Here is a 24,014-nt window from a genome sequence, read left to right as displayed (position 1 = left end):
ACTAGTACAATCTTACCTCGAAAGCCATAACCAAAGTGCCCACAACATTGAAGGTGGTGTGAATTTTGCAGGAGTAGGAGCCGTTGCGCTGGACACTGCCTTTCTTGAAGAAATGGGTGTTTATAATGAAATTACAAACGACTTTCTAAGAATTCAACTGGACTGGTTCCAAGAAATGCTGTCACTTTTATGCAACACATCTTCAGGTCAGTTACCAATTTTTCTCCTCATTTTTTCTTATCTTTTTTTGTTTTTACTTGAGAGTGTGACTTGTCTTGCACCAAAAAAGTCATTAATGGTTTCTTGTCCCCATTTGCGTGTGTGGTTGGCCAATTTCAATGCCACATAAATAACAACATTAATAATTTAACTTATTTTTTGGGGAATAATAATTGAACTTGGTGGACCTAAATGCATGCAAAGGCTTTTAGGGTAACATGTTAATTTCTTTTATTTGATATTCTTTAAGTTATTCGATTTGAAAATCAAAAATTAAGAAGAGTGTGAAAAGTAAAAAAAATGTCTAGATAACATATTCCGGCTTTTAATGCTTGAATAGAATAAATAGGGAGTATACAAGGTGAATATTCACAAAAAGTCCCTATATAGACTAGAAAAGAGGGTTCAATTCGTGGTTTATATACGTGTTGTTCTCCACTTACCATAGTTCTGTTTTTTATTAAAATTAGGTAAACTATGATTCGTGCATATTTCCCACTGTATAAGTCATATGTATGTCATCTATAACAGCTTTTCATCTTGTACAAGTGATTAGTGATCTGTAATTTAAAGACTGCAACAAACTGCTTTCGGGCTCTCTGGTTCTGATGGGAGAGATCGGAGGCAACGATTACTACAATGCATTGTTTTCAGGAAAAAGTACAGAACAGGTGGAAAAATATGTCCCATTTGTGATAGAAGCAATAGCTTCAGAAATCAATGTAAGAGTTGGAATCATAATTTCTTTGCTCAAAAGGCAGTTTTTTTTTATAATGTTTTGGCTATGAACCTCAGTGGCTGCATTGCTCTGCAGGAGTTAATTGCGCTTGGGGCCTCAACACTTCTTGTACCGGGCGTCTTTCCATTTGGATGCGTTCCTGCTTTTCTAACAAGATATCAGACTTCATATGCGGATGAATACGACCCTTCAACTGGCTGTTTAAACTGATAACCAAACTAAAGGAATTGAAATGAAGTACTTAGATTACAGAGAAGTAAGCAGAGAAAGATGAATGCTCGAGAGAAAAGAGAGAGAGAGAGAGAGAGAGAGAGAGAGAGAGAGAGAGAGAGAGAGAGAGAAGAATATGATCTATGTATTATTTTTCAGAACACTACAAATGAATTACACTCTGTTCTTTTATATCCCAAGCCAATCGGCAACAATGCTAAATGACTCCTTAACAACCTTCTAACAATTCTAACAAACACTGCTGACATGGCTGTGCTGATGTGGCTGACTGATGTGTCATCCCAACGTACACTGGTTGAACAAGTTTACCGAGTATCACAACGAGCTGCTCCAAATAGAATTAAGGCGGATTCAAAGCCTTCATCCTCATGTCAATATCATTTACGCAGATTACTACAATGCCATGCTAGACCTGCATCAGTCTCCAGACCAATTTGGTACTTCAACTCTCTTTAATATTGCAAAATAGTTTACAATGCATGTTAATAAATGTGAGGATTTTTCGACAGTTCTAAAATGTATTAGTTAACGAAATGGTTACCAAACTTGCCGTCAAGAATTAAGACATTGTCAGATTTTAGTCAAACCCCAAATTATTATTGGATTCGTGGAAATGCCGGATTTACTGGGGAAACTACCAAAGCATGCTGTGGAGGAGGAGGGCCATACAATTACAACTCATCAGCACTATGTGGCACTCCAGAGGCAAATGTACTTTGTGAGAACCCTGCACAGTTTATTAGCTAGGATGGTCTGCATTCAACTGAACCAGCATACCGGTGGATAGCCAAGGGTTTATTAAACGGAAATTACACCGTTCCTCAAATTAGTACCTTGTGTGTTTCACTACTGTGACTTCATTTAGATCTTCATCATCAGTACGAAAACTTACTTCAATATTTTCACAGCTCGTGAATGAAATGAAACCTAAAACGAACGGCTAGGATTGAAAGATAGAGTAAATGAATTGACTTTACAAGTTGGAATTAGAATGCTTTAGATTAATTCCAGTGGTTTTCAACTTTCAACAAAAAATATAAAGGTGTGGATGAGCCCGGATTGATTGCCTTGAAGAGTGACCAAGGAGGCGTGATGTGTACCTAATGCTAGAATAGAGCAGCGTTGAAGGTTTTGGGTTGATGGTTTGATGGCGCGGGTTGGGTTTTGATTCAAATGTTCAAACTCATCTTTTTTTCAAATATTTGTGCTATGTAGTATGTATTCTGAGATTATGGCTGTGAGGTGGCATATATGGCGGGGCCGCGGAGGTGGAGTGACAGGTTGGGGAAGAAGGGAAAAGATCTTAGATTTGGAAACTATTATCGTTGCTCCTCTCGAATTTGGTAGCGCAAATTTGTAACTAAACAGAATATTAAAGTAATTATTGCATGATGTCATTGAGTTTGATACTGTACCAACATGGCAGACCCTACCTACAATGGATAGGTGGCTAATAAACATTTGATATTGAAAACAATTGTAGGTATTATAGTGCAATTGGTTGCAAATATTATTCAAAACAAAGCAAACCCAAGTTCAAGTTGAATATTGGGTGCAATTTCAGATTTAAAGTTGTTGACGATAATAGAGATAAATATGAGGAGTATCGATGTTTGTTTTTCGTAGTCGGTGACTCTGGAAGTGTCGAAATGCAGCAGTGTTACAAGGGGAGACTATTCCTCCTATTGAGGCAACTGGCATGATGAATAAGTAATGGAGAGAGTGGATGGAGGTGCAGCAACCGGAAAGGGATGTCGAGCAGCCGAGTGGGTCCAGGACGCGGAAGGGAGGTGGAATCCCGGTGGATGAATCCGGAGTTTGGCCCATTGAAGGTTAATTGTGATGGGGCTTAGCAGGCAGCGACGGGTGGAGTAGGATGGGTGGTAAGGAACCTCGCAGGATGGTTTCAAATGGGGGCGGAGGGCGTAGCGGGGTGGTGGTTGTGTCTAGCTTGGCATTCGAGGCAGAGGCAGTGAGGGAGGCGTTGTCAGCTTATGCTGAAGAGGACTGCAATAGGGTGATAATAGAATCTGATTCAAGCAATTTGATTTCCTTACTTAAGGGTGAGAAGGATGCTGATATTATGATTGATAGCATAATATTTGATATATGACAGCTGACTATGCAAATGGAGTCCGTTGAGTTCTCATATGTGCCTCGGCGTCGGCGATGCAACTTGTCTAGAACTTGCCCAGTAACCTTATTCAAAATATTACATAAGAAATATAAGTATATTTTAAACAGGTACCTTTTGTTTAACAAATAATATTATTTATATTAAGAGGGTGAGGGAGTAGGCGAATTCTCATAATGAGCTAGCAATATTGTGGTTCAAAATCGTCTTTGACGAGAATCGAATCTAAAACCTCTTACTTTCAAATAAAGATGAATATACTAAATGGTTTAAACATATACTTCTAAAATACGAACTTTTAATTACAGTTTTCTTCTTTCGGAAATTTCCATTTACATGCAATTGGCAAAAGACCAAATGCCTTTCAACTTAAAACGCTTGTAACTTGTTCATTCTAACTCCTAATTAGAAATTGTTTGTGCCTACACGCATGTGGAATTGAACTTTGTTGATGCAAAAACTGGATTAACCTTGGATCAACTTAAATCCGACTATATATCACACAAATTCACAACAACACAAGATTTATCATGGCTCACCGCAAATTGCCAAACTTTGGGATGCCTAACAATCTGACATAGCTTGTATAAAACTAATAGTGAGCTACAATCAACATAAGGACATTTTTTATGTTTCGAACTCATGTTAACTTGTAATTGTATTCTACTGAACGTTTCTTCAAATTCCTGGACAACATTGCAGCAAAAGATTTGAATCTCATTGAAACTCAAACAAGTCAAACTAATGCAATAATCAAATCAATCTCATAGAAACTTAGCCTTCGCAATATAACCTTAAAATCATTGCATTGCAGCACTTCATTCAATCTAATAAATATCTGACTTAATTTTCTCACAGTATTCTTAAACGAATAACCCAATTCTTCTTTTGCCCCGCGCAGTGTCTTACTCTTGCATCAGAGATTTTTCCGATCACCGACTTTCTCAACCATAAACTTTTGAAAGTGAATCACACGTCATAGAAATGATGGTCATTGCATGTGCTTATAAGAGATTGGACTATTTCCCATATAGTTAATTTGTTTTATAGTGGAACCTTAACTCTCTTCATAGTATCAGAGTCAAGTCATTTGTGACTACTGCTTTGTTTTTGTTATGTTTTTTTTTTTTTTTTTGTCAAACGATAGATTTTGTTAGATTAGATGTTATATTAGTCATCGACAAAATTTGAACCCATGTCGTCATATAAGGACTCAACATTTTTCCATCAATGGGGTAAATGGCTGCTACTTGGACTGTTTTGTTTTTAATTAACTCTTTTTTCTCCCACAATATATCAAATAATTTGGCCCTTAATTTATGGAATATTGCTAAATTTTGTGCGATTGAAGGTTTACCTCAACTCCTACGAATGGCTGAAATTTGGGCAAGCACATGCACCTAAACTTTTATGTTAATTGGTTAACTATTTTCTTTTTCTGTTTATTGTTTTTTATTTTTATTCTTCTTTAAAGAAATTAGTTGTTTTCATTGGGAGTTAATAATGGGAGGTGTTATCCACACATCCATTTTTACCTCTCACGTACTCCATAATTTCCGGCTATGGAATGATTTGAAAAATATCAATGAACCAAAATGAACAAGGGTATGAAGAAAGTAAAAAGATGTGTGTGAAAATCATTATCCTTAATCATAACCTTCAAGTCGCCATAATCGATCGTAGATACCAAACTTAATTACATGACGTTGAAATATTGTTTGATGCCACTGTTTTGGAGGTGGTAGTTCCCGAACTGTCGAAACATGCGGTTCAATAAGCAAATAAAGGGGCATCAATATATAGAATTCCTCTCACAGACATGTAATTTGAACTTGAAGGCTCAATAAGCAAATAAAGGGGCATCAACAGATGGCATTACTCTCGTAGACTTGTGGTTGGAAGGCTTGCTGCAGCTGCCTCCTCACGCAGACTCACAGTTGCAAGCTGCAGTTGTAGAGACTTGTTGGTTTCTGAAGTTAAACATGGTGACAGGATATTTGTGTTATTGTGTGTTACACGTGGTAGCAGCACTGATTTCATGCCTTGATCATATTATTTTTTTTAAATGAAGATTAGTTGTGGAATATGCTCAACATCGAAATTCGATGATTCCAACCATTATTTTGTAAGTCTCGAATTCATTGATTATCCTTACAAAAAGTTAATTCAATCTAAAACCATTTGCCTACTTAATTATCACGATGAAATTTCATTGTTTATTATTGTTGACCCTAAAAATTACAAAGCCTAAGTGGCGCGCAGGTCGAGTAACTAATGAGCTAACTACGTCCTTCAATTGTATGCGGGGCGTGCCAACTCGTCGGCCGAGGAGTAAAATTTGTTGATGCTGTGCTGAGCGCGTTGCTAACTTCTTGATCTTGCGACTGCGGTCGAGGAAGAAACACGTCTCGACCTTCGGGTTCTAGAGCCTGAAGACAAGGCTGCTAGTTCTGCGAAGTTCAATATCAAATTCAGCTCTCAGGGTGCCAAATGTAGTAACCTGGTAACACCTCACTTCACCGAGAAGGCTAATGAGATGACATCTGCCAATAAGGAATCGAAAATCCTTCTCGACCAAGACTTGGATAGATAACCAGTCGACCTTGACGCAGTGTTATTTATCCAAACTGAAGGTGCTCCGGGAACGGCTGATTCTACGGTAACAGTGTTGTTTATCCAAATTGAAGATGTCACCGGTTGCCTTCACAGTGCTGTTTATCCAAACTGAAGGTGTGTTGGCGAAGAAAAAAAAAAAATCTCAAGATGTTTGAGAGGTTTGCGCAGGCAGTGTGTGTTGATTTTGGAGATGCTCTTTCGATGCACAATGCCTCTGTATTTATAATGCTGCTCTCGATGATGGCCAAGCCGTAAATCACTGAGTTTCATGATTGTCACGACTACTAGAAAATAATCTTTTAGACTTCTGATATATCACGACTACCAAGCTGAAGCAATCCCTGAGTCTTCATATGCCACAAATCTTCAATATTCAAATACACCACATCTGACGAAACAATGATGGCTTTATCCCATCATCATGTGATCAATGGTCAAGAAATTACCACATCCTTATCTTCTGATAATTAGCTTTTCCATCATGTCCATCAGCTGAAGCTTACTCCTTTTTTTTTTTTTTTTTTTTAAATCTAAACATAACCATCCTAATCACATCACATCATCATCTCACAATTTCACCTTTATCCCATGCATGCATGCATCCTGATCAAATGAATTTCAAATTCATTTTTAGCTTCCAGGCCGAGTAACTAATGAGCTAACTACGTATTTCAATTGTATGCAGGGCGTGCCAACTTGTCGGCCGAGGAGTAAAATTTGTTGATGTTGCATTGAGCGCGTTGCTAACTTCTTGATCTTGCGACTACAACCAAGGAAGGAACACATCTTGGCCTTCGGGTTCTAGACCCTGAAGACAAGACTGCTAGTTCTGCAAAGTTCAATATCAAATTCGGCTCTCAGGGTGCCGAATGTAGTAACCTAGTAACAACTCACTTCGCCAAGAAGGCTAATAAGATGACATCTGCCAATAAGGATTCGAAAATCCTTCTCGACCGAGACTTGGATTGATAACCAGTCGACCTCGGCGCAATGCTGTTTATCTAAACTGAAGGTGCTCTGGGAACGGCTGATTCTACGTTAACAATGCTATTTATCCAAACTGAAGATGTCACCAATTGCCTTCACAATGTTGTTTATCCAAACTGAATGTGTGTTAGCGAAAAAAAGAAAATAAAAAATCTCAAGATGTTTGAGAGGTTTGCGCAGGGCAGTTGTGTGTTGATTTTGGAGATGCTCTTTTGATGCACAGTGCCTCTGTATTTATAATGCTGCTCTCGCTAATGGCCAAGCCGTAAATCACTGAGTTTCCTGATGTGTCACGGCTACTAGAAAATAATCTCTTAGACTTCTGATGTATCACGACTACCATGTTGAAACAATCCCTGCGTCTTCTTATGCCACAAATTTTTAATATTGAAATACACCACATCTGACGAAATAGTGATGGCTTTATCCTATCATCATGTGATCAATGGTCAAGAAATCACCACATCATTATCTTCTGATAATTAGCTTTTCCATTATGTCCATAGGCTGAAGCCTACTTTTTTTTTTTATCTAGATATAACCATCCTAATCACATCACATCACCATCTCACAATTTCACCTTTATCCCATGCATGCATCCTTCCTGATCAAATGAATTTCAACGGCCTTCATTACACGGGCCGATGATGTAAATTTGGGTCCAAACAATTATACAACAAAGTTTTTGTCAAATTTTTTTTTTAAGTCAATTAGATGTTTCAAATATTTCTGATTTGGCTAATATTTTGTAAGGATGATCTATGAGGTGTGATTTGAAAAATATACGGTTTGGATTATTGAAGTTTAATGTGGTATGGACCCTACAACTAATCCCCATTAAAAAAAAATTAATTCCCTTAATGGTCTCCTATGTATCTATATCTATATATAAGTCAAGCTGCGTGTGAGTGAAAGTGAGAGAAAGAGATCCATGGCTTGGTATTTTGGGGCAAGTTTGACCATGAACGTCCTCCTCCTGCTCCTTACAGTTGTTATCATCCCGCACGCGAATTGTTGCTACACATCTATCATAGGGTTTGGGGATTCACTTGCTGATACTGGCAACATTTACATCGATGCCCTTGACCACCATAAGGGTCCGTACCATTTCTTTTTCCCTCCATATGGGGAGACCTACTTTCATCACCCCACTGGGCGCTGCTGCGACGGTCGTTTAATCATAGACCTCATTGGTATGTGCAGTGCATCCACTTATCTATCTTACCATTAGAAAAACAGATCTGCTTTTTATCTTTCTCAGATTCTCTTTGGCTTTAACTTTTGCAGCTGAATCTATGGGGCTTCCACTAATACGACCTTATCTTGAAGTCCTGAATGTCAATGAAACAATGCGCAACCTTGAAGAGGGTGTGAATTTTGCAGTTGTTGGAGCCACTGCACTTGACACTGACTTTCTTGACCCAATGGGACGTTATAATGTATTTACAAACTTCTCTCTAAGAATTCAAGTGGATTGGTTCAAAGGAATGCTATCACCTTTATGCAATACATCTTCAGGTCAATTGCCAAGACTTTTCTTTTGGGTTATGTTGTTTATATACTCGTCCACACAAAATAGTAAGGTACACTTGTATGTTGTGTCTACAAATATGTCAGTTTTATGTGTCTAAATATGTTTCTACAAATTTGTCTAAATATATTTTTTTAACCATGTAGATTTAGGTGCCTCATTTCCCTAGTATGTACTGTAAGATCCCACATCGCCCAGGGATGAGGATCCTGCAAGCCTTATATATATATATTCTCATCCCTACCACATCCTGGGCCCAGCTCCGCCGTAGCACGATATTGTCCGCTTTGGGCCCCGACCACATCTTCACGGTTTTCTTTTTAGGAACTCACATGAGAACTTCCCAATGGGTCACCCATCATGGGAGTGCTCTCGCGCGCTACTCGCTTAACTTCGGAGTTTTAATGAAACCCGAAGCCAGTGAGCTCCCAAAAGGCCTCGTGCTAGGTAGAGATGAGAATATACATATAAGGCTTACAGGATCCTCACCCCTGGGTGATGTGGTGGACATTCCGGGTTGGGGCGTGTCAGATTGGTATCAGAGCCAATCCCTGACCGAAAGTGTGCAGACGAGGACGTTGGACCCCTAAGGGGGGTGGATTGTAAGATCCCACATCGCCCAAGGGTGAGGATCCTATAAGCCTTATATGTATATTCTCATCTCTACCTAGCACGAGGCTTTTTGGGAGCTCATTGGCTTCGGGTTCTATGGGAACTCCGAAGTTAAGTGAGTAGCGCGCAAGGTCACTCCCATGATGGGTGACCCACTGGGAAGTTCTCGTGTGAGTTTCCAGAAACAAAACCGTGAGGGCGTGGTTGGGGCCCAAAACGGACAATATCGTGCTACGGCGGAGCTGGGTCTGGGATGTGGTAGAGGCCTAGACTGAGATGTGACATGTACACTGAAGGATCTTCTTTTTGTTAGAGAACTTTGATTTTAACTTTTTATCTATATTATCTATTAACAAAACTCTCTGTCTTAACTTAAGGATGGCAAAAAGACGATTTTTTCCTCTATTCCCCTATCATAAAAGAAAATTCATGGGCATTAAAATAACTTTGCATTTTTCTCTTCTTTCACCCACATGTCATCAAACCATCTCACTCCACTACGTCTCTCTTCTTAACTCCACACCCCTGCAGAACAAACACGAATAAAATAAATTAAAAAAAAATAAAAAAAGCAAACAAATTGCTCTTGCACACAAAGTGTGTGGACTCAGGCTAGTTTTTATTACATAATGCACCGGTATTAATTTTGAGAGCAACATATACATGGTACATTGATATTGATAGTCCCCACTCACCATCTATCTTAGTTTCAGTTTCTAGCACACTTCTTCTTTTTTTATCTGTGGAATTAAATAAATCAAACAAAATAATAAACATGACTAAATATGACTGTATAAATTCTTTTTAATAAAATGTGTAGTTATTATTTCCCGTTTCATTAAACAGTTAGCGGGCACTCAACCAATAAAGTGCAATGGTGCAAATAAAATGAAAAGAAGGTGGCCATCATTCCCCTCCATCTAAATTCCATTTCTTTATTTTTATTTTTTATTTTTTTTTAAACAAATTCCCTTTCATTTCTTTTTCTTTTTTTACCTTTGAAAGCGTTTCTGGTCCCCATTGCTTTTGTGATTGACTACAATTTCCAATGCCACAGAAGTAACAACTTCTATAAACGAACTTTTCTTTTTTTTCTTTTAAAGTAATTTTATTCATGCTATGTTTTTTTATCATGTTTTTATACTATTTTAGGTAACATTTAATGTGAACAGTTATATTATTTGAAAAATTTGCAAAATCCAATAAAATGAATGAGAAAGACTCATCTATACCATAATCATCATTTAATTAACTAGTTTTTCTTAATTATTAGTTTATTAAATAATGAACTAAATTTAAAAATCTGATTAATTCAAATGATATGGTTGTCCACATTAGATGTCACCTAAAATGATATAGAAATGTACTATAAAAACATGATATGAACAACATATAAACAACTACAATGTCAACTTTTTTTTTTCTTTCTCTTTTCGGTAAAGAACTTCAATAATTGAACTTGGTGAACTGAATCTGAAGGTTTCATCTTGGATATGATGTACTTATGTTTTTTACCTTTAATTTACAGACTGCGGGAATGTCCTTTCAAGTTCTCTCATTGTTATGGGACCGATTGGAGGCAACGATTACAACTGTCCGCTTTTCGCGGGAGAGAGTTTTGAAATTGTTGAAACATATGTTCCGTTCGTGATAGAAGCAATGGCTTCAGCCATCAATGTACGAGTTGGAATATCATATATAACTGCTTTTAGTTATGCATCCTTCTTACAATATTGGCTATGAAACGTGGGATTTTCAATAGCACATTTTTTTTTTAAACACAAAAATCAAAATTTAAAGGTTAAAACGTTCGAAATATATATTTTTTTTCATCTGGAGCTCTACAGGATTTTTTTTTTTTAAGAAATGTAAGCTTCTGGTGGTTCTACTTTTTTATTTCTGCAGGAGTTGATTCAGCATGGGGCATCGACACTTTTGGTACCAGGCAACTTTCCAATTGGTTGCATTCCTGCTTATCTTACCTTATATGAGGGTTCAGATGAGAGTGAATACGACCCGTTAACTGGCTGTCTTACTTGGTTAAACAAGTTTTCTGAGTATCACAATGAGCTACTTAAGACAAAGTTAAGTCAGATTCGAAGCCTTCATCCTCATGTCAACATCATTTATGGAGATGTTTACAGTGCTGAGCTACAATTGTATCAGTCTCCAGAACAATTTGGTACTGCAACTCTCTAGCACTCGTTTGCTACAGTTTAGTTAATATTAAAAAAATTGAAAAATAAAAACGTAATGCATGATCATCAAACGACCGTAATGTTTTTAAGTATTTTACAATTATTGTTAAGATACATGACTATTTGAAGTGTTTCAAATGTTGAACCTCTCGGTGATCTCATCATCGGATTCATCTCATTGCAGGATTTACAGAGAATACTTCCAGAGCATGCTGTGGAGGAGAAGGGACATACAATTACAACTTATCAGCACCATGTGGTCTTCCAGGAGCAAGTGCTTGTGCAAACCCTGCAAAGTCTATCAACTGGGACGGTCGGCACACTACTGAAGCAGCAAACCAGTGGATAGCCAAGGCCTTAATAAATGGAATTTACACCATTCCCCACATTAGTACCTCCTGTGTTTCACAACAGTGATTTGGCCTACAGATTTATTTTGCCATTCATATCACACAAGAAATTATCTTGTGCCATTTGGTGATGTCGCTTAGTAGACTTAGATCCCATCAATAATTATTTTAAGGGGCTTATACTTCAAGTAATTAAGCGTGTTTGGTTTTGCACCGGTGGTCATGTTATCATCAAACCCCCCCCCCCTCCACACATGTCACTTGTATCATGTAAAAAAGCATCATTTCATTAAGGGTAATGTGCTAATGTTAGAGAGACTAAATTTGTAGACTAATGTTATAAAGACATGGGAGTTGATGATTGAATTAATATTAGTTAAGTATTATTAACGTGCTTATTTCTTATTAGCGAGACATAATTTAATTTACAAATTTAGTCTACCTAGCATTGCTCTTTCATTAATTTGATTGGATGAATTATTAGAGGGATTTGGATCCCATCCGGATCCAAATTATAGGGATCCTAGGGATCCTCACATCTTAGCCATTCATCGCGTATTGTGCGGTCAGAAATCATTTGACTTTTTTATTTAAAATTAAACACAAATAGTATCTGACGAAAACTGACCGCACGATATACGATGAACGGTTATGATGTGGGAATTCTTAGGATCTCCACAAAGTGAATCTAGAGAGAAGCCTCTTCATGATTAGAGCCTCCATGTTCCAATTGAAGCCATCATATCCCAAATTAAACATTGCATGTTTTGCTTTTCTTTTTCTTTTTCAGCTCTTGCCCCTTTCTAGCTAATGAAGTGTCTATTGACAACAACGAAAAACAAAAAGAAGCCTCCAAGCACTAAAAAAAAACCTCTCATTTCCCAAATACAGTACACGTTTTTATTCTTTGTCAACTAAATAAGTTTCAAAGATTGAATTAGATACTCCACATCCCAATTTGATGTACACCCTAGTTAGTAAATTAGTGTATGATACGCATATTATACGTACTTATTTTTAAAATAGTTTTATTAGTTTCCGTATAGTACTTTATAATTCATTAACTTACATGATTTTTAAAATTGTACTATATATACCCAAATTGGACAGTATATATGCACGTATGTACTTTTATGTATTATATATGTTAACGCTAACTTTGATATACAGAGGGTTCAACTTAGTTCATGAAGGCTTTAGTGTTGGATGTATAATTTGAAAATCAGAGTGTGAGGAACAAACGAGGAATATCAAACCAAAATTGAAGAAATCAACTACAAGCACTTAAACAATTTTATTAGCTGAAAAGAAATATTACCATGACAGCTACAAACTAAAAGATTGCATTGTGACTAATTTGTTATTAACTGAGTTACATAACACTATATCAATATAGAACTAACCCTAATCTCTAATAGCTAGGCAAGGAAATGAAACTAGTCGCAAATCCTAAACTCACCATACAACCAAAACAATAGAATAACTTTTTTTTGGAAACAACAACAAAATAAGCTTAAATTCATTCCAATGCTATATAGTTTAGAGTAATCTTAGTATTTACGACATTTGAATATCAATGGTGTTGAAGCCATTTTTGCTTTAGTGTCCGTTGTAAGGGTAAGGAGGACACTTCTGCTCCTGCTCATAACTCACATGACCGCTGCTATAAATGGCATAAACTCCAGCCAAATATCTAGTTGAATATACTTGTATAACATTTAAAGCTCCAACTGCTAAAAAGCATCATTAATTAACCATGCATGTAGCTAGAAAAAAGTAGTATATATTCACAAAGAACACAAACAAACTCCGATCGAATTGGCAAAACATTACAAAATGAAGTTGATTAATATCCTTGTAGTCTCCTCTGCATGCCTCACGTTGTGTTTGAGCACTCTAGTCTCGTCAAGTCTTCAACCCTACCAGGCAATATTCAACTTCGGCGACTCCCTCAGCGACACCGGAAATTTCCTTCTCTCCGGTGCCCTTGCATTTCCCGTCATCGGAAAGCCCCCTTATGGAGAGACCTTTTTTCAGCACGCAACCGGTCGCTGCTCCGATGGACGGCTTGTCGTCGATTTCATTGGTAACTCTCTCCTCTCCCTCCTCCTCCCTTAATTTGTCAGTTACTTTCTGTAAACACAATTCATGTCAATAAAACTGGTACGAATAAAATTGCTCTTTAATGGCCTGCATGCTAATAACAACTCCAAAAGCAACACAGATATATGAAAATAAATCATTGATACTGTTTTAGTTGAGGCATTTGGGTTGCCACTTTTGCCACCCTACCTAGCACTGAACAAAACCCAAGATATTCAGCATGGAGTGAACTTTGCTGTTGCTGGAGCCACTGCACTTGACCCAGAATTCTTCTACCAAAGAAAAATCGGACTAGTTATGTGGACGAATGACTCTTTGAGCACTCAGCTTGGTTGGTTCAAGAAGCTGAAGCCATCACTTTGCAGCACCAAACAAGGTAACAATTCAATCTGTAATCTAAATTACTAACTTAATTCACATTTATTTATTTGATTATTTTTCAGAGTGTGACAACTACTTATTTTTTAGAGTGTGACAACTACTTCAAGAGGACTCTCTTTCTGGTGGGGGAGATAGGTGGAAACGATTACAATTACGCTTTCTTTGTCGGTGGCAACATTAAACAGCTCAAAGCTTCAGTACCATATGTTGTTGGAGCAATTACTAACGCCACCAGTGTATGTCACATCAGTAATAATATAACAATAATAGTCAATTAGTCATCATATATAACATTCGTCACATCATACATCAACAATATATAATCACACATACGCATGAACGTTTGGTACTAGCATCTAACAATACGTAGTTATCTACATACGAACAAGCGTCTCATACTTATATCGTTGTATATATTAGTCATTAAAAGTCATTGTACACAAAAATTTGTCACATGATTAACCTAATTAGTTGGGGACTTGTGCCAGGCATTGATAGAAGAAGGAGCAGTGGAGTTGTTGGTGCCTGGAAACTTGCCAATTGGGTGTTCAGCCGTATATTTGACTTTGTTTCAAACCCCTAACAGATCTTATTACGATAAACGAAATGGGTGTTTGAAGGCTTTCAATACTTTCTCCAAATACCATAACAGTGAGCTCAAACGTGCCCTAGCAACACTGAGACAGAAATACCCTCATGTAAACATAATATATGCTGACTACTATGGCGCAGCCATGCCCTTTTTCCATGCCCCTCAACATTATGGTAAGTTCTATATATTACATCTATGTTGTGGAAAAAAAATAGTACATCTTTGTTTTATTTATTTAAAAAAAGAATCATTCATCAATCAACTAGTTTGAAATTATTTATTGAATTAAATCAAAATTACGATTTTTATATAATCGTATTAAGTATCGTAATTTTTTTATTGAATTTTTGCAGGATTCAAAAGTGGGACTCTGAGGGCATGCTGTGGAGGAGGAGGACCATACAATTTCAATAATTCAGCAAGGTGTGGACACATAGGATCAACTGCCTGTAAAGATCCATCTTCCTATGTAAACTGGGATGGAATTCACTTAACAGAAGCTGCTTATCGCTACATTGCCAAGGGCTTGATCCATGGCCAGTTTACAACACCCATTTAGCTTATATATGATTAGTTACTTCGTCTTGATCGTGTACTTTGATAAATAAAAAACGAGACCCTTTTGTTTTTTTTTTTTTTTTTTTTTGGGAAACTCGAAATGTATTAACCAGGGCAAGTGATGTCAAAGAGGACAACGAAAGCCAGACAACAGGCAAACAACCAAATAACAGACAGGAAGTACAAGGGGGCAGAAAACCCAACACTCAAAGCCAAGCTCTAAGTGTCCCCCTTGCACCCCCCAACACAAAATTAAGACGAACAAGGTAAATCATCATTATTCAATGTACATAATTGGTCGTTGCTTAATTACCTTTATCGTATAATTATTTATATTTTGGGAGACAAGGGTTTTGAAGTTGATTCTCTTCTAACATCAAACACAAGACTATATCCATGGCCATTTACCGCGCACCCCTAGGCTCTATGCGTCCAGTAGATGTGATCACTTCCCCGAATCACCATGCTTATAGATATGATCATTTACTTCATTTTCATCATATGATTATTATTATTTTAATGAACTGAAAAGAAATGCGAGGTTCGAACTTGAAATCTCTTTTAACGTTAAAACATCCATACTAACAAAAATAAAATAAGCTTGATCCATGGCCGTTTACCAGCCCCTCTAACTTATACAATGGTTAATTATTGCGTTAGACAAATTACAAATGGTACATTGATTGATTTGTCTATAATACAATTGGCCTAATATAAAATCAAAGTCAATAAGTATCAACCATATGTCATGCTTTTGCTTTGAGTCGTCAAATCACCAATTTAAATGGTTAACCCCTCCCTTTGGTGATGGTCTTGGGTGTAGGTGGCAGAGGTGGTGAGTTATAGGTTGGTTTGAGGAGGGTGGGGTTATTACATGGTTTTATGTCTAGAGTCTGCATGAACACGTGGTCCGAAAGTCAGATTCTAAAATTTCTCCTCACTTTGTAATAAGAATCAAATAACATTATTGTGACGAGCGTTGTCGACACGAGACAATTCAATGACAGCCTATGTTCTCGTGTTAGTAGCAGTAAACAAAGCAACATTAGTCTAGCTAATTACTAGAGTACAACTAGTTCAATATTCTGTAAAATCCATTTCTTTCAGAGACTGAACCACAAAGACATGTTTCTCGTGATGGTCCGATTTTCGTTTCCGGGTTTGCTTACCACAAAAACTATGGTTGACTTTGAAACTTTCTTGTTTTGGTGGTGAGAAAAAAAAAAAAAAAAAAAAAAAAAAAAAAAGGAGAAAAACAGAGTTAAATGGAGATGCGGGGTATCGATCCCCATACCTCTCGCATGCTAAGCGAGCGCTCTACCATCTGAGCTACATCCCCGTTGAATTCCAATTCCTCCAGTTGTTTAAAAACTAAAAAAAAGGAAAGAACTATATTACCCAAGACGAATGCTGAAGAGAAGTAGATTTTGAAGGAATTATCTGTTCAATCTAATTTGATCATGCTAAAAGTTTTGAAATTTCCATTCCAATTTCGTCTTTTAATTTTTTTTTGTTGTTTTTACAGACTGACAATTAAATAAAGGTAAATTACATTTTACCCCCTCAGGTTTGTATTTAATTACAACTTCATACAACATCTTATTTTAATATTATACATTCTATTAAAATATCTGTTAGTTTAACTGTTAAGTGATGATGTGGCATATATAGAGAAGATTAGGGTTTTTAGCTTGAATCACAGATATAGAGGGGGAAGCTTTGGGTTGGGGAAGTTGAAATTAGGGTTTTTACGAGCTTGAATTGCAGAGAGAGAAGATTGAATTGTAGAGAATTGGGTGTGATTTCGAGGGTTTTGGATTAGAGGACAAAGGTGCATATGTGGTTTTGGGGGTGAAGGCGGGGGGACGGATGGAAAGGGAAGGAATTAGGGTGCATATGTGGTTTTGGTGGTGAAGGGAGGGGGACGGACTGAGGGAGAACAGACAGAGGGGGAAGTTGAGGTTTTGGTGGTGAAGACATGGGACGAACGAAGGGGACGAACGGAGGGGAATGATTTAAGGTGTGGATGGATGGGTGGTGGGGCCCAATGTGCTATTTTTATTATTATTTTTTTTTTTTTTTGATCCACATAAGCAGTGATGTGAATCCATGTGTGTGCTATGTCATCACTTAACGATTGAGTTAACGGATTTTCTAACGGAACGTATGATATTAAAATTAAATGATAGTAAATGTATGAAATTGAAATGTTTTAAAGATGTTATATGAGGTTGTAATTTTGTCCATAATTGAAGGGGTAAAATGTAATTTACCCTTGAATAAATTAACATAAATAGTGAGATGCAAGCAGTGTATTAAAATACTTGTCTCGGGGCGCGCCTAGGAGGCCTCAGAGGCTGGGCAGGTGGGTTGCCGCCTTAGTTTTGCAAGAATGGGCGGAATGTGTCGCTGGAGTGCCCTTTAGGGTGTTAGAGGCGTTTTTTTACCTTATTTTTGGCCTTTTTTCGAAAAAAAAAAGAAAAAAAAAAAGTACCCAAACTAACTCCCTTGTACCTCTTCCTTCCGTCATCGTCTCTTTGTGTTTTTTCCCGATTTCACAAACCCTCTCAATTTCTCAATTTCTCAATTTCGAACCTAGCACACTGAGCCGTCGTCTTGGTTCCACTAGTGCCAGACTTTTCTTCAACATCATCACCACTGGTAGAATTTCCAGTCTTTGTTATTGCTTGATAGTCACAACCCACGTAAGAAGCTAAGCTCTTGATACCACTTGTTGTAAACTAAACCAAAAAACAATCGAGCAATAAAACAAAATACAACGATTTCAGAGTTTCTCAAATATATGAGTATCTCTCTAACAACAGAAGCTTTATTGATTACCAACAAATATAAGAGAACTCACAAACACAAAGTGTTCTTAAGTATACAAACTTATGCCTCTCACAACTTTCATACAAAACTCTATCCCACATCCATCTATTTATACTAATAGATGTCATAGGTTTACACAAAGTCCCTAGAATATAGGAAACCAAATCCTATACTAAAACCAAATCTCAAACCAACTAGGAAACGCAAATCCAAATATCTTGCATCCAAGATATCTTAATCCTTGTTTGATTCTTATTTTAGTTTAGGCATGTTGATTTAATGCCAAATCCAACATATATATCATGTGACAGTGCAACCGAGACACACACAGAACTGATATCTTCTAAATATAAATCCACTCAAGAAATCAAGAATCTAAAGTAATCAGAATTGATCATCATCATCCTCATGGTCCTTGAGCACCCAAGAACCATCTTCCAGTTGAGTCATACACTTGTTCTCCTCACAACGCCACGACGCCGGTATAAGATACTCCTCCTTCAAAGCATCAACACTTTTATTTATCAGTGCTATGTCACGCTTGACTTCCAACTTGAACCCTCCTTTACTCCCTTGGGTTCCCGCAACTCCATGCAAGTACCCTTCCATGTTATGCCAACTCGCTACTCCTCCAGGACTCTTCAAGTACTTGGATTTTTGCGTGTCGATTTTCAACTCTTCTCCCACGTCGGAGTACCCCAATAAAATTGGGTAGTTAGGGACAACATCTAAAGCGTTACGAATGCGCAAGGCTCGAAGATCTTTGTAGCCAGAGAAGACCTTCTCAAAGTTCGAGTTTCCAACTCGAGGGCTGGCGAACACAATGGCTGTAACTGGGCAGGCTTTGTTTGGCATGTCCTTTGGCCTGTTTAGTCCATTGGCAACAATGTCAATTGCACTTAGTGTGGCAACTGCTGCACCCAAACTATGCCCTGTTATGGTGATACTAATTTCCTCATCCTTGTATTGCTCTATTAGTCTCATAACTTCTTCAATGACCTAGATACATAAAACCCAGTAGTCATAATAACATTAAAAATTAAAAATTATCTCATTTACGTGTAATATTCTCTTACCAAGCTTGGCATTCATGTTATGTTACGGACTGTTAATTCAAATTGAATGTGATCTTACCTGGTGTCTAGCACTAGTTTTGTTGAAGGGCGAGCGTGAATCATCTGAAGTATATACGGAGTACCAACCTTGGTGCACCTTTGGATCACCTTCCTCACCAAGTATGTTTGACGCAGAAACCAAATTAAATTGCAAGTCATTAACCCACTCCAAGGACTGCACAGTGCCTCTCCAAGCAATCACAATGTCTCTCCTGCCCAACACAGCCTTCCCTTCATCTGTAGCCACAGCAATATACGCCATCCAGTTTGATTCCTTGCACCAAGACTCCCTTGACAAAGACTTAATGAGGAAGGCCTCAGGGATTGGAATCTGCGACGTCGCGTACAGAAACTTAGTCACATTATACTTAAAAGGGTTGCCTTTCTCTAAACCAACTTTGGAGAAGAAGTTTTTTCTGGCATATCTGCTGCTTCCGGCATACTTTGATGTCTTCTCTGAGTTGAAGGCATCATAAGTAGCTTGAGCCATTTCTCCGTAGTGGATTATGTATCGACGGAGATCAATGTTTAGAGGATCCAATAGCCCATCCCATTTGTTTTCGCCGCTTAGGTGCTTCCATTTTTTGGCTATGCTATGATTGCTATCCATCTTTTTCTTCACACCAAGCATCCTTGTGGGGAGGATGAGCCTTATTGCCTTCTTTATATAAACTCCTCGAAAAAATCTAGAAAGCATTTAGAAGGATATATGTTCGATGCATCACGTTGATGACTTTTCGTACTTAGTACAGACACTGTAAAACACATGGGTTGACTAGAAGAAAGCTAACATTTGTGATTGATGCCTGCAAATAGAAGTTTTGAAATGTTGGAAAAGTTGAAATGTTAGGGTTTGATCGGTGTTCGCTCGAGATTGGTGGTGGTTTCATAGCAGTCCAAACAAAAGTGATATTAAATTCAAGCCAAGAATAGGAAATTTTGAAGTAAATGTTATTCTGTTGTTGGAAGCAATGTCATTGCAACCCTTAGACATTAGGTATATGCCAAATCTGATAAAATTTTAATATTCTTGGATTGGAAGTCAGTAGAATCACTTCAGAGATTGGTGGTTGGAAAACTTTTAAGTTCAAATTTTGGTTTTCCTAGTTTTCCAACCATCTTTTGTCAATGTCTGGGATTTAATAGATTTAGATTTTGGTTTACTTGACAAGAAAGAGATTGTCAATTTTTTTATTTTTTTTTATTTTTGTTACAAAAGAGTGCTTATCCTTTATTGGGTTACATAAACATAAAGAAATTAGATGATGACTTTTTCTTTTGCTCAAAGGAAAGCATGCATATTTGTGAAGAGTATGACGCCGGCAAGTTGAAGAAGGCAAAATCTTGTACATTTGTACATACATTTTTGGATGATATGAACTAAAGAAATAACCAACTGTCCACTTGCCTTGACTCTTCCCACTCAACAAAATGTCCCCGCACTAGTACAAAAACATATTTGCACGATAAAAACTTGCGCGATGGAGCAAATTACGTTGCGCAAGGACATTTTGCGCAACGTTGATAACTAAGCGTTACGCAAGGACATTTTGTGCGACGGAACTTTGCGTGACGAAGCATTGTAACATCCCACATCGCCCAGGGGAGTGGATCATGTAAGCCTTATATGTATATTCTCATCTCTACCTAGCACGAGGCATTTTGGGAGCTCACTAGCTTCGGGTTTTGTAGGAACTTTGAAGTTATGCGAGTACGGGGCGAGAGCATTCCCAAGATGGGTGACCTACTAGGAAGTTCTCGTGTGAGTTCCCAGAAACAAAACCGTGAAGGCGTGGTCGGTGCCCAAAGCGGACAATATCGTGCTACAGTGGAGTTGAGCCCAGAATGTGGTAAGGGCCCGGGCCGGGATGTGACAAGCATTCCGTTGCGCAAAATTGTTTAGCCAACAAAAGTGTACCTTCATCGCGCAATATTGGGACAAAAGCGGTAAAAACCTTGGTTTGGCCCCAGAAAATTGCGCGACAGACTAAATGCGTGTCACGCAAAGGGTTTTTGCGCAACGGACAAATGTGTCATGCAAACACCCTTTGCGCAACGTGGTTGGTCCGTCGCATAATTTTCTAAAAAAAAATCATTGCAATTGGAGTTAAAATAACGATTGAATTAGTTCATTGTATTCATATAGAGTCAAGGAGTATAGTTGTAAAAAAATCATCAAAATCGGAGTTAAAATAACCGTTAAATCATGATTTTTTGTTTATATTCATCGAAAAGTTTTGTCCCCTTACTTGATCTCTGAATGTTTGTTTTTTACGAATTTTGGCCTATGCAATCTCGAAGTATATACAAACAAGTTTGACTATTGGATCGTTGAAACTAGTTTCATAGAATGCGTAACGCATTAAAACAATAGATTCACTAACATTTAGAGTTTATCTATACTTTCATTAAGTATAACATAAGATTTTGTGGTATCCACTAGTGTAAATATTTTAAATTGAAGATCGAGTTCATTCATTGTATTCATATTTTATGTTGATAATCTAACTGAGGAATATGTGACTGGCTATGAGGATGTGACACAAATTCTGCTTAAGGTGGGTTATATACGTGCAATTTTCTATTTACTATTGAGGTTGAATGTCTTTTTCGACAACATTTGACCCTTGCTAACGATAGTTTGTTTTGTAATGTGAGACGGGTGCCTCCTCTTCCAGATCGACCACATGATAAGTCATCGCCCTGAAGAAGGAAGTGGAAACCCTAAATGATAAGATTGCGTCCCAGGAAGCGGCCCGGGATGCTCGGGAAGCCCAGATTGCAACCTAATTTTCAGCCTAGGACTAGAAGATGAGCATGATCTTATGGGCCTTACAGATGTCCGGCCTCCAAATCTCGATGCCAACACCTGATCTTACTCCACCTTTGACCTCCCAACCACTTCACCCAGCTGATACCCTGTAGCCTGATGCATCAAACCCAGACGACTACTTGTTGTAGTTTTTTTCTTTTATGTTTGGACAGCCTGTATGTACATTTTCATATATTTTATAATTAAATACTTTTTCTTGGTTTATTAATTATTGTTTATAATTTAATTAAAATTAAATAAAAAATATTTTGTCAAAAAAAAAAAAAGAAAAAAAAGGTTTTGCGCAATGACGAAAATACTTATGTCACACAAAAACTTTTGCGCAACGTAGGTATGTCATTGTGCAAAGGTCTTTCTGCGACGCAATATTGTCGTGGCGCAAAAGGTCTTTGCGCGACGCAGGTATTGTCGTCGCTCAAAGACCTTTTGCCCAACGCAGGTATTGTTGTTGCTCAAAGACCTTTTGCCCGATGCAGGTATTGTCGTCGTGCAAAGACCTTGCACGACCCATGTGTTGTCGTCGCGCAAAGATCTTTTGAGCGATGCAGGTTATGCCTTTGTCGCTTAAACCCTGTCTTCATGACCTTTGTGCAACGGTTTGCGAGTGACAAAATTTTCGTTGGGCTAATTTTCTTGCAACATTTTTGGACTTTGCATGACGAACCATGTTTCGTCACGCAAACTGTTATTTGTACTATTGCCGTAGAAAAGATAGTGAAATCAGCAAGGGTAACAGTTATGAACTATTATTGAGGCTTGGAGCAAAATTATGTACTAGGCCCATCGGACCTTTTATATGCACACAAGGTTGAAATTCCAAGCACCATAGTTGGCTCATTTATTTCCTTTTGATCATGTTTTTCTCAACGTTCAGGGATTAATCAATCATGGGTTTTTATTATTTTTATCTGAATGATATCCTAATCCAATCACAAGGAAAGGGAGTTGAATTTAGGTGAGAAAAGCAACACGCTAGTCCAGCCAACTTAAATGAACTCATGTCTATAATCATGGCTTGTCAATTTCATCACTTAAAGTAAGTTTTTTTTCACATTAGGCATATTGTACAACATGAGAAAATATTCTACAGCACGGATACATCATCATAGTACATCATTATGTGTCAATGATATACTATCATGTGTAAGTTTTCTCCACATAAAATTATATCATTAGCATAGGACATCACAATAACGATATATCTGTGCAAGTTGTTCTCCGATCTTCTGTTTTTTAAGAGTGAAATAACCTAACTTTCAAACCATCTACAAAGTATAGGTCACTGAAATCCAATTTTACCAATTTCCTTCAAGATAGAAATAGCGGTAATATTCTCTCTTTCAGCTGTCACTTGTTTTGCTGCACACCCCATGGCACTCTACTGCAATGCACTTCGGACTAAGTTCGGACAACACAGTAGTCCTTTTAACTTTTTTCATATTTTTTGGGAGGTGATACCAATAAACTCAAATCTTACAGGGGATATTATTCTCCAACATATATACAGACATACATGCATGTTCCCTGAGAAATGGTCAAGCCCCACCACCATGGTCCTATCCCGTCAGATTCCGTGACTAGCCTCTCCAGCTTCACGAGACTTGTTCCCCTCTGGACAAATTAGTGATCAGAAAATAATCCCGTACATATTCACCTGAATCATCACCTCCCTCTTTCACAAATGCGTGATTCCTCCTTGGCATTTAGGGTTTCATTAGGGTTTTATCTCATCTCTTACAGAAGACTTGGCGTAGTTGTTGTAAGGTTCTCATGTTTCAAAAAATTCGAAGTTTCTCTCTCTTCTGATTTACTTGGTTTTTGACATTGAACTCAAAATCTGATGGTGGTCACTCACCAACTCTTGCTTAATGCATTCAATTGAACCAGAGACAAAGCATGAAGCAAGCAACTATGTGCGTCATTTTACAACGGCTCCAAATGTGTATGTCTGTATATAGGTGCTTCTATATACATTTGCTTCAC

At 37.7% G+C, this 24,014-nt stretch overlaps 4 protein-coding genes and 1 non-coding gene across 5 annotated transcripts; 3 read left to right on the top strand and 2 right to left on the bottom strand.

Annotated features, from left to right (window-relative positions):
* On the top strand, window positions 1-1,192 carry LOC137730091 (GDSL esterase/lipase At1g28570-like). Its single transcript, XM_068469155.1, has 3 exons — window positions 1-206; window positions 793-941; window positions 1,034-1,192. Exons 1-3 carry the CDS (start codon window positions 113-115, stop codon window positions 1,166-1,168), a joined length of 378 nt encoding a protein of 125 aa, XP_068325256.1. The 5' UTR covers window positions 1-112; the 3' UTR covers window positions 1,169-1,192.
* A 6,665-nt stretch (window positions 1,193-7,857) lies between these two features.
* Window positions 7,858-11,785, top strand: LOC137727326 (GDSL esterase/lipase At1g28600-like). The gene is made up of 5 exons (XM_068466191.1): window positions 7,858-8,119; window positions 8,214-8,444; window positions 10,598-10,746; window positions 10,975-11,251; window positions 11,452-11,785. The coding sequence occupies exons 1-5, from the start codon at window positions 7,858-7,860 to the stop codon at window positions 11,682-11,684; spliced, it is 1,152 nt and encodes a 383-aa protein (XP_068322292.1). The 3' UTR covers window positions 11,685-11,785.
* Window positions 11,786-13,416: 1,631 nt separating this feature from the next.
* Window positions 13,417-15,476, top strand: LOC137730323 (GDSL esterase/lipase At5g45910-like). Its single transcript, XM_068469392.1, has 5 exons — window positions 13,417-13,703; window positions 13,875-14,096; window positions 14,189-14,337; window positions 14,590-14,866; window positions 15,047-15,476. The coding sequence occupies exons 1-5, from the start codon at window positions 13,454-13,456 to the stop codon at window positions 15,250-15,252; spliced, it is 1,104 nt and encodes a 367-aa protein (XP_068325493.1). The 5' UTR covers window positions 13,417-13,453; the 3' UTR covers window positions 15,253-15,476.
* Window positions 15,477-16,517: 1,041 nt separating this feature from the next.
* On the bottom strand, window positions 16,518-16,590 carry TRNAA-AGC (transfer RNA alanine (anticodon AGC)). Its single transcript has one exon. It is a non-coding gene; the product is annotated as a tRNA-Ala (tRNA).
* Window positions 16,591-18,092: 1,502 nt separating this feature from the next.
* LOC137730134 (phospholipase A1-IIgamma-like) lies at window positions 18,093-19,910 on the bottom strand. Its single transcript, XM_068469196.1, has 2 exons — window positions 19,218-19,910; window positions 18,093-19,082 (listed from the first exon to the last, which is right to left on the bottom strand). The coding sequence occupies exons 1-2, from the start codon at window positions 19,893-19,895 to the stop codon at window positions 18,468-18,470; spliced, it is 1,293 nt and encodes a 430-aa protein (XP_068325297.1). The 5' UTR covers window positions 19,896-19,910; the 3' UTR covers window positions 18,093-18,467.
* Between the last annotated feature and the right edge of the window lie 4,104 nt (window positions 19,911-24,014).

The sequence above is a fragment of the Pyrus communis genome, chromosome 3 (genome assembly GCF_963583255.1).
Source record: "Pyrus communis chromosome 3, drPyrComm1.1, whole genome shotgun sequence".
Taxonomy (NCBI): Eukaryota; Viridiplantae; Streptophyta; class Magnoliopsida; order Rosales; family Rosaceae; genus Pyrus; species Pyrus communis.
The sequence above is the reverse complement of the archived record's forward strand: the minus strand, read 5'-3'. Positions and strand labels throughout refer to the sequence as shown.

Coding starts and splice junctions, on each gene's coding strand:
- LOC137730323 (XM_068469392.1), top strand. CDS start 13,454: ATGAAGTTGATTAATATCCTTGTAGTCTCCTCTGCATGCCTCACGTTG. Junction 14,338..14,589: donor CAATTACTAACGCCACCAGT/GTATGTCACATC, acceptor GACTTGTGCCAG/GCATTGATAGAAGAAGGAGC. Junction 14,867..15,046: donor CCATGCCCCTCAACATTATG/GTAAGTTCTATA, acceptor GAATTTTTGCAG/GATTCAAAAGTGGGACTCTG.
- LOC137730091 (XM_068469155.1), top strand. CDS start 113: ATGGGTGTTTATAATGAAATTACAAACGACTTTCTAAGAATTCAACTG. Junction 207..792: donor TTTATGCAACACATCTTCAG/GTCAGTTACCAA, acceptor TGTAATTTAAAG/ACTGCAACAAACTGCTTTCG. Junction 942..1,033: donor CAATAGCTTCAGAAATCAAT/GTAAGAGTTGGA, acceptor ATTGCTCTGCAG/GAGTTAATTGCGCTTGGGGC.
- LOC137730134 (XM_068469196.1), bottom strand. CDS start 19,895: ATGCTTTCTAGATTTTTTCGAGGAGTTTATATAAAGAAGGCAATAAGG. Junction 19,083..19,217: donor AAACTAGTGCTAGACACCAG/GTAAGATCACAT, acceptor TTATGTATCTAG/GTCATTGAAGAAGTTATGAG.
- LOC137727326 (XM_068466191.1), top strand. CDS start 7,858: ATGGCTTGGTATTTTGGGGCAAGTTTGACCATGAACGTCCTCCTCCTG. Junction 8,120..8,213: donor TTTAATCATAGACCTCATTG/GTATGTGCAGTG, acceptor TAACTTTTGCAG/CTGAATCTATGGGGCTTCCA. Junction 11,252..11,451: donor TCAGTCTCCAGAACAATTTG/GTACTGCAACTC, acceptor ATCTCATTGCAG/GATTTACAGAGAATACTTCC.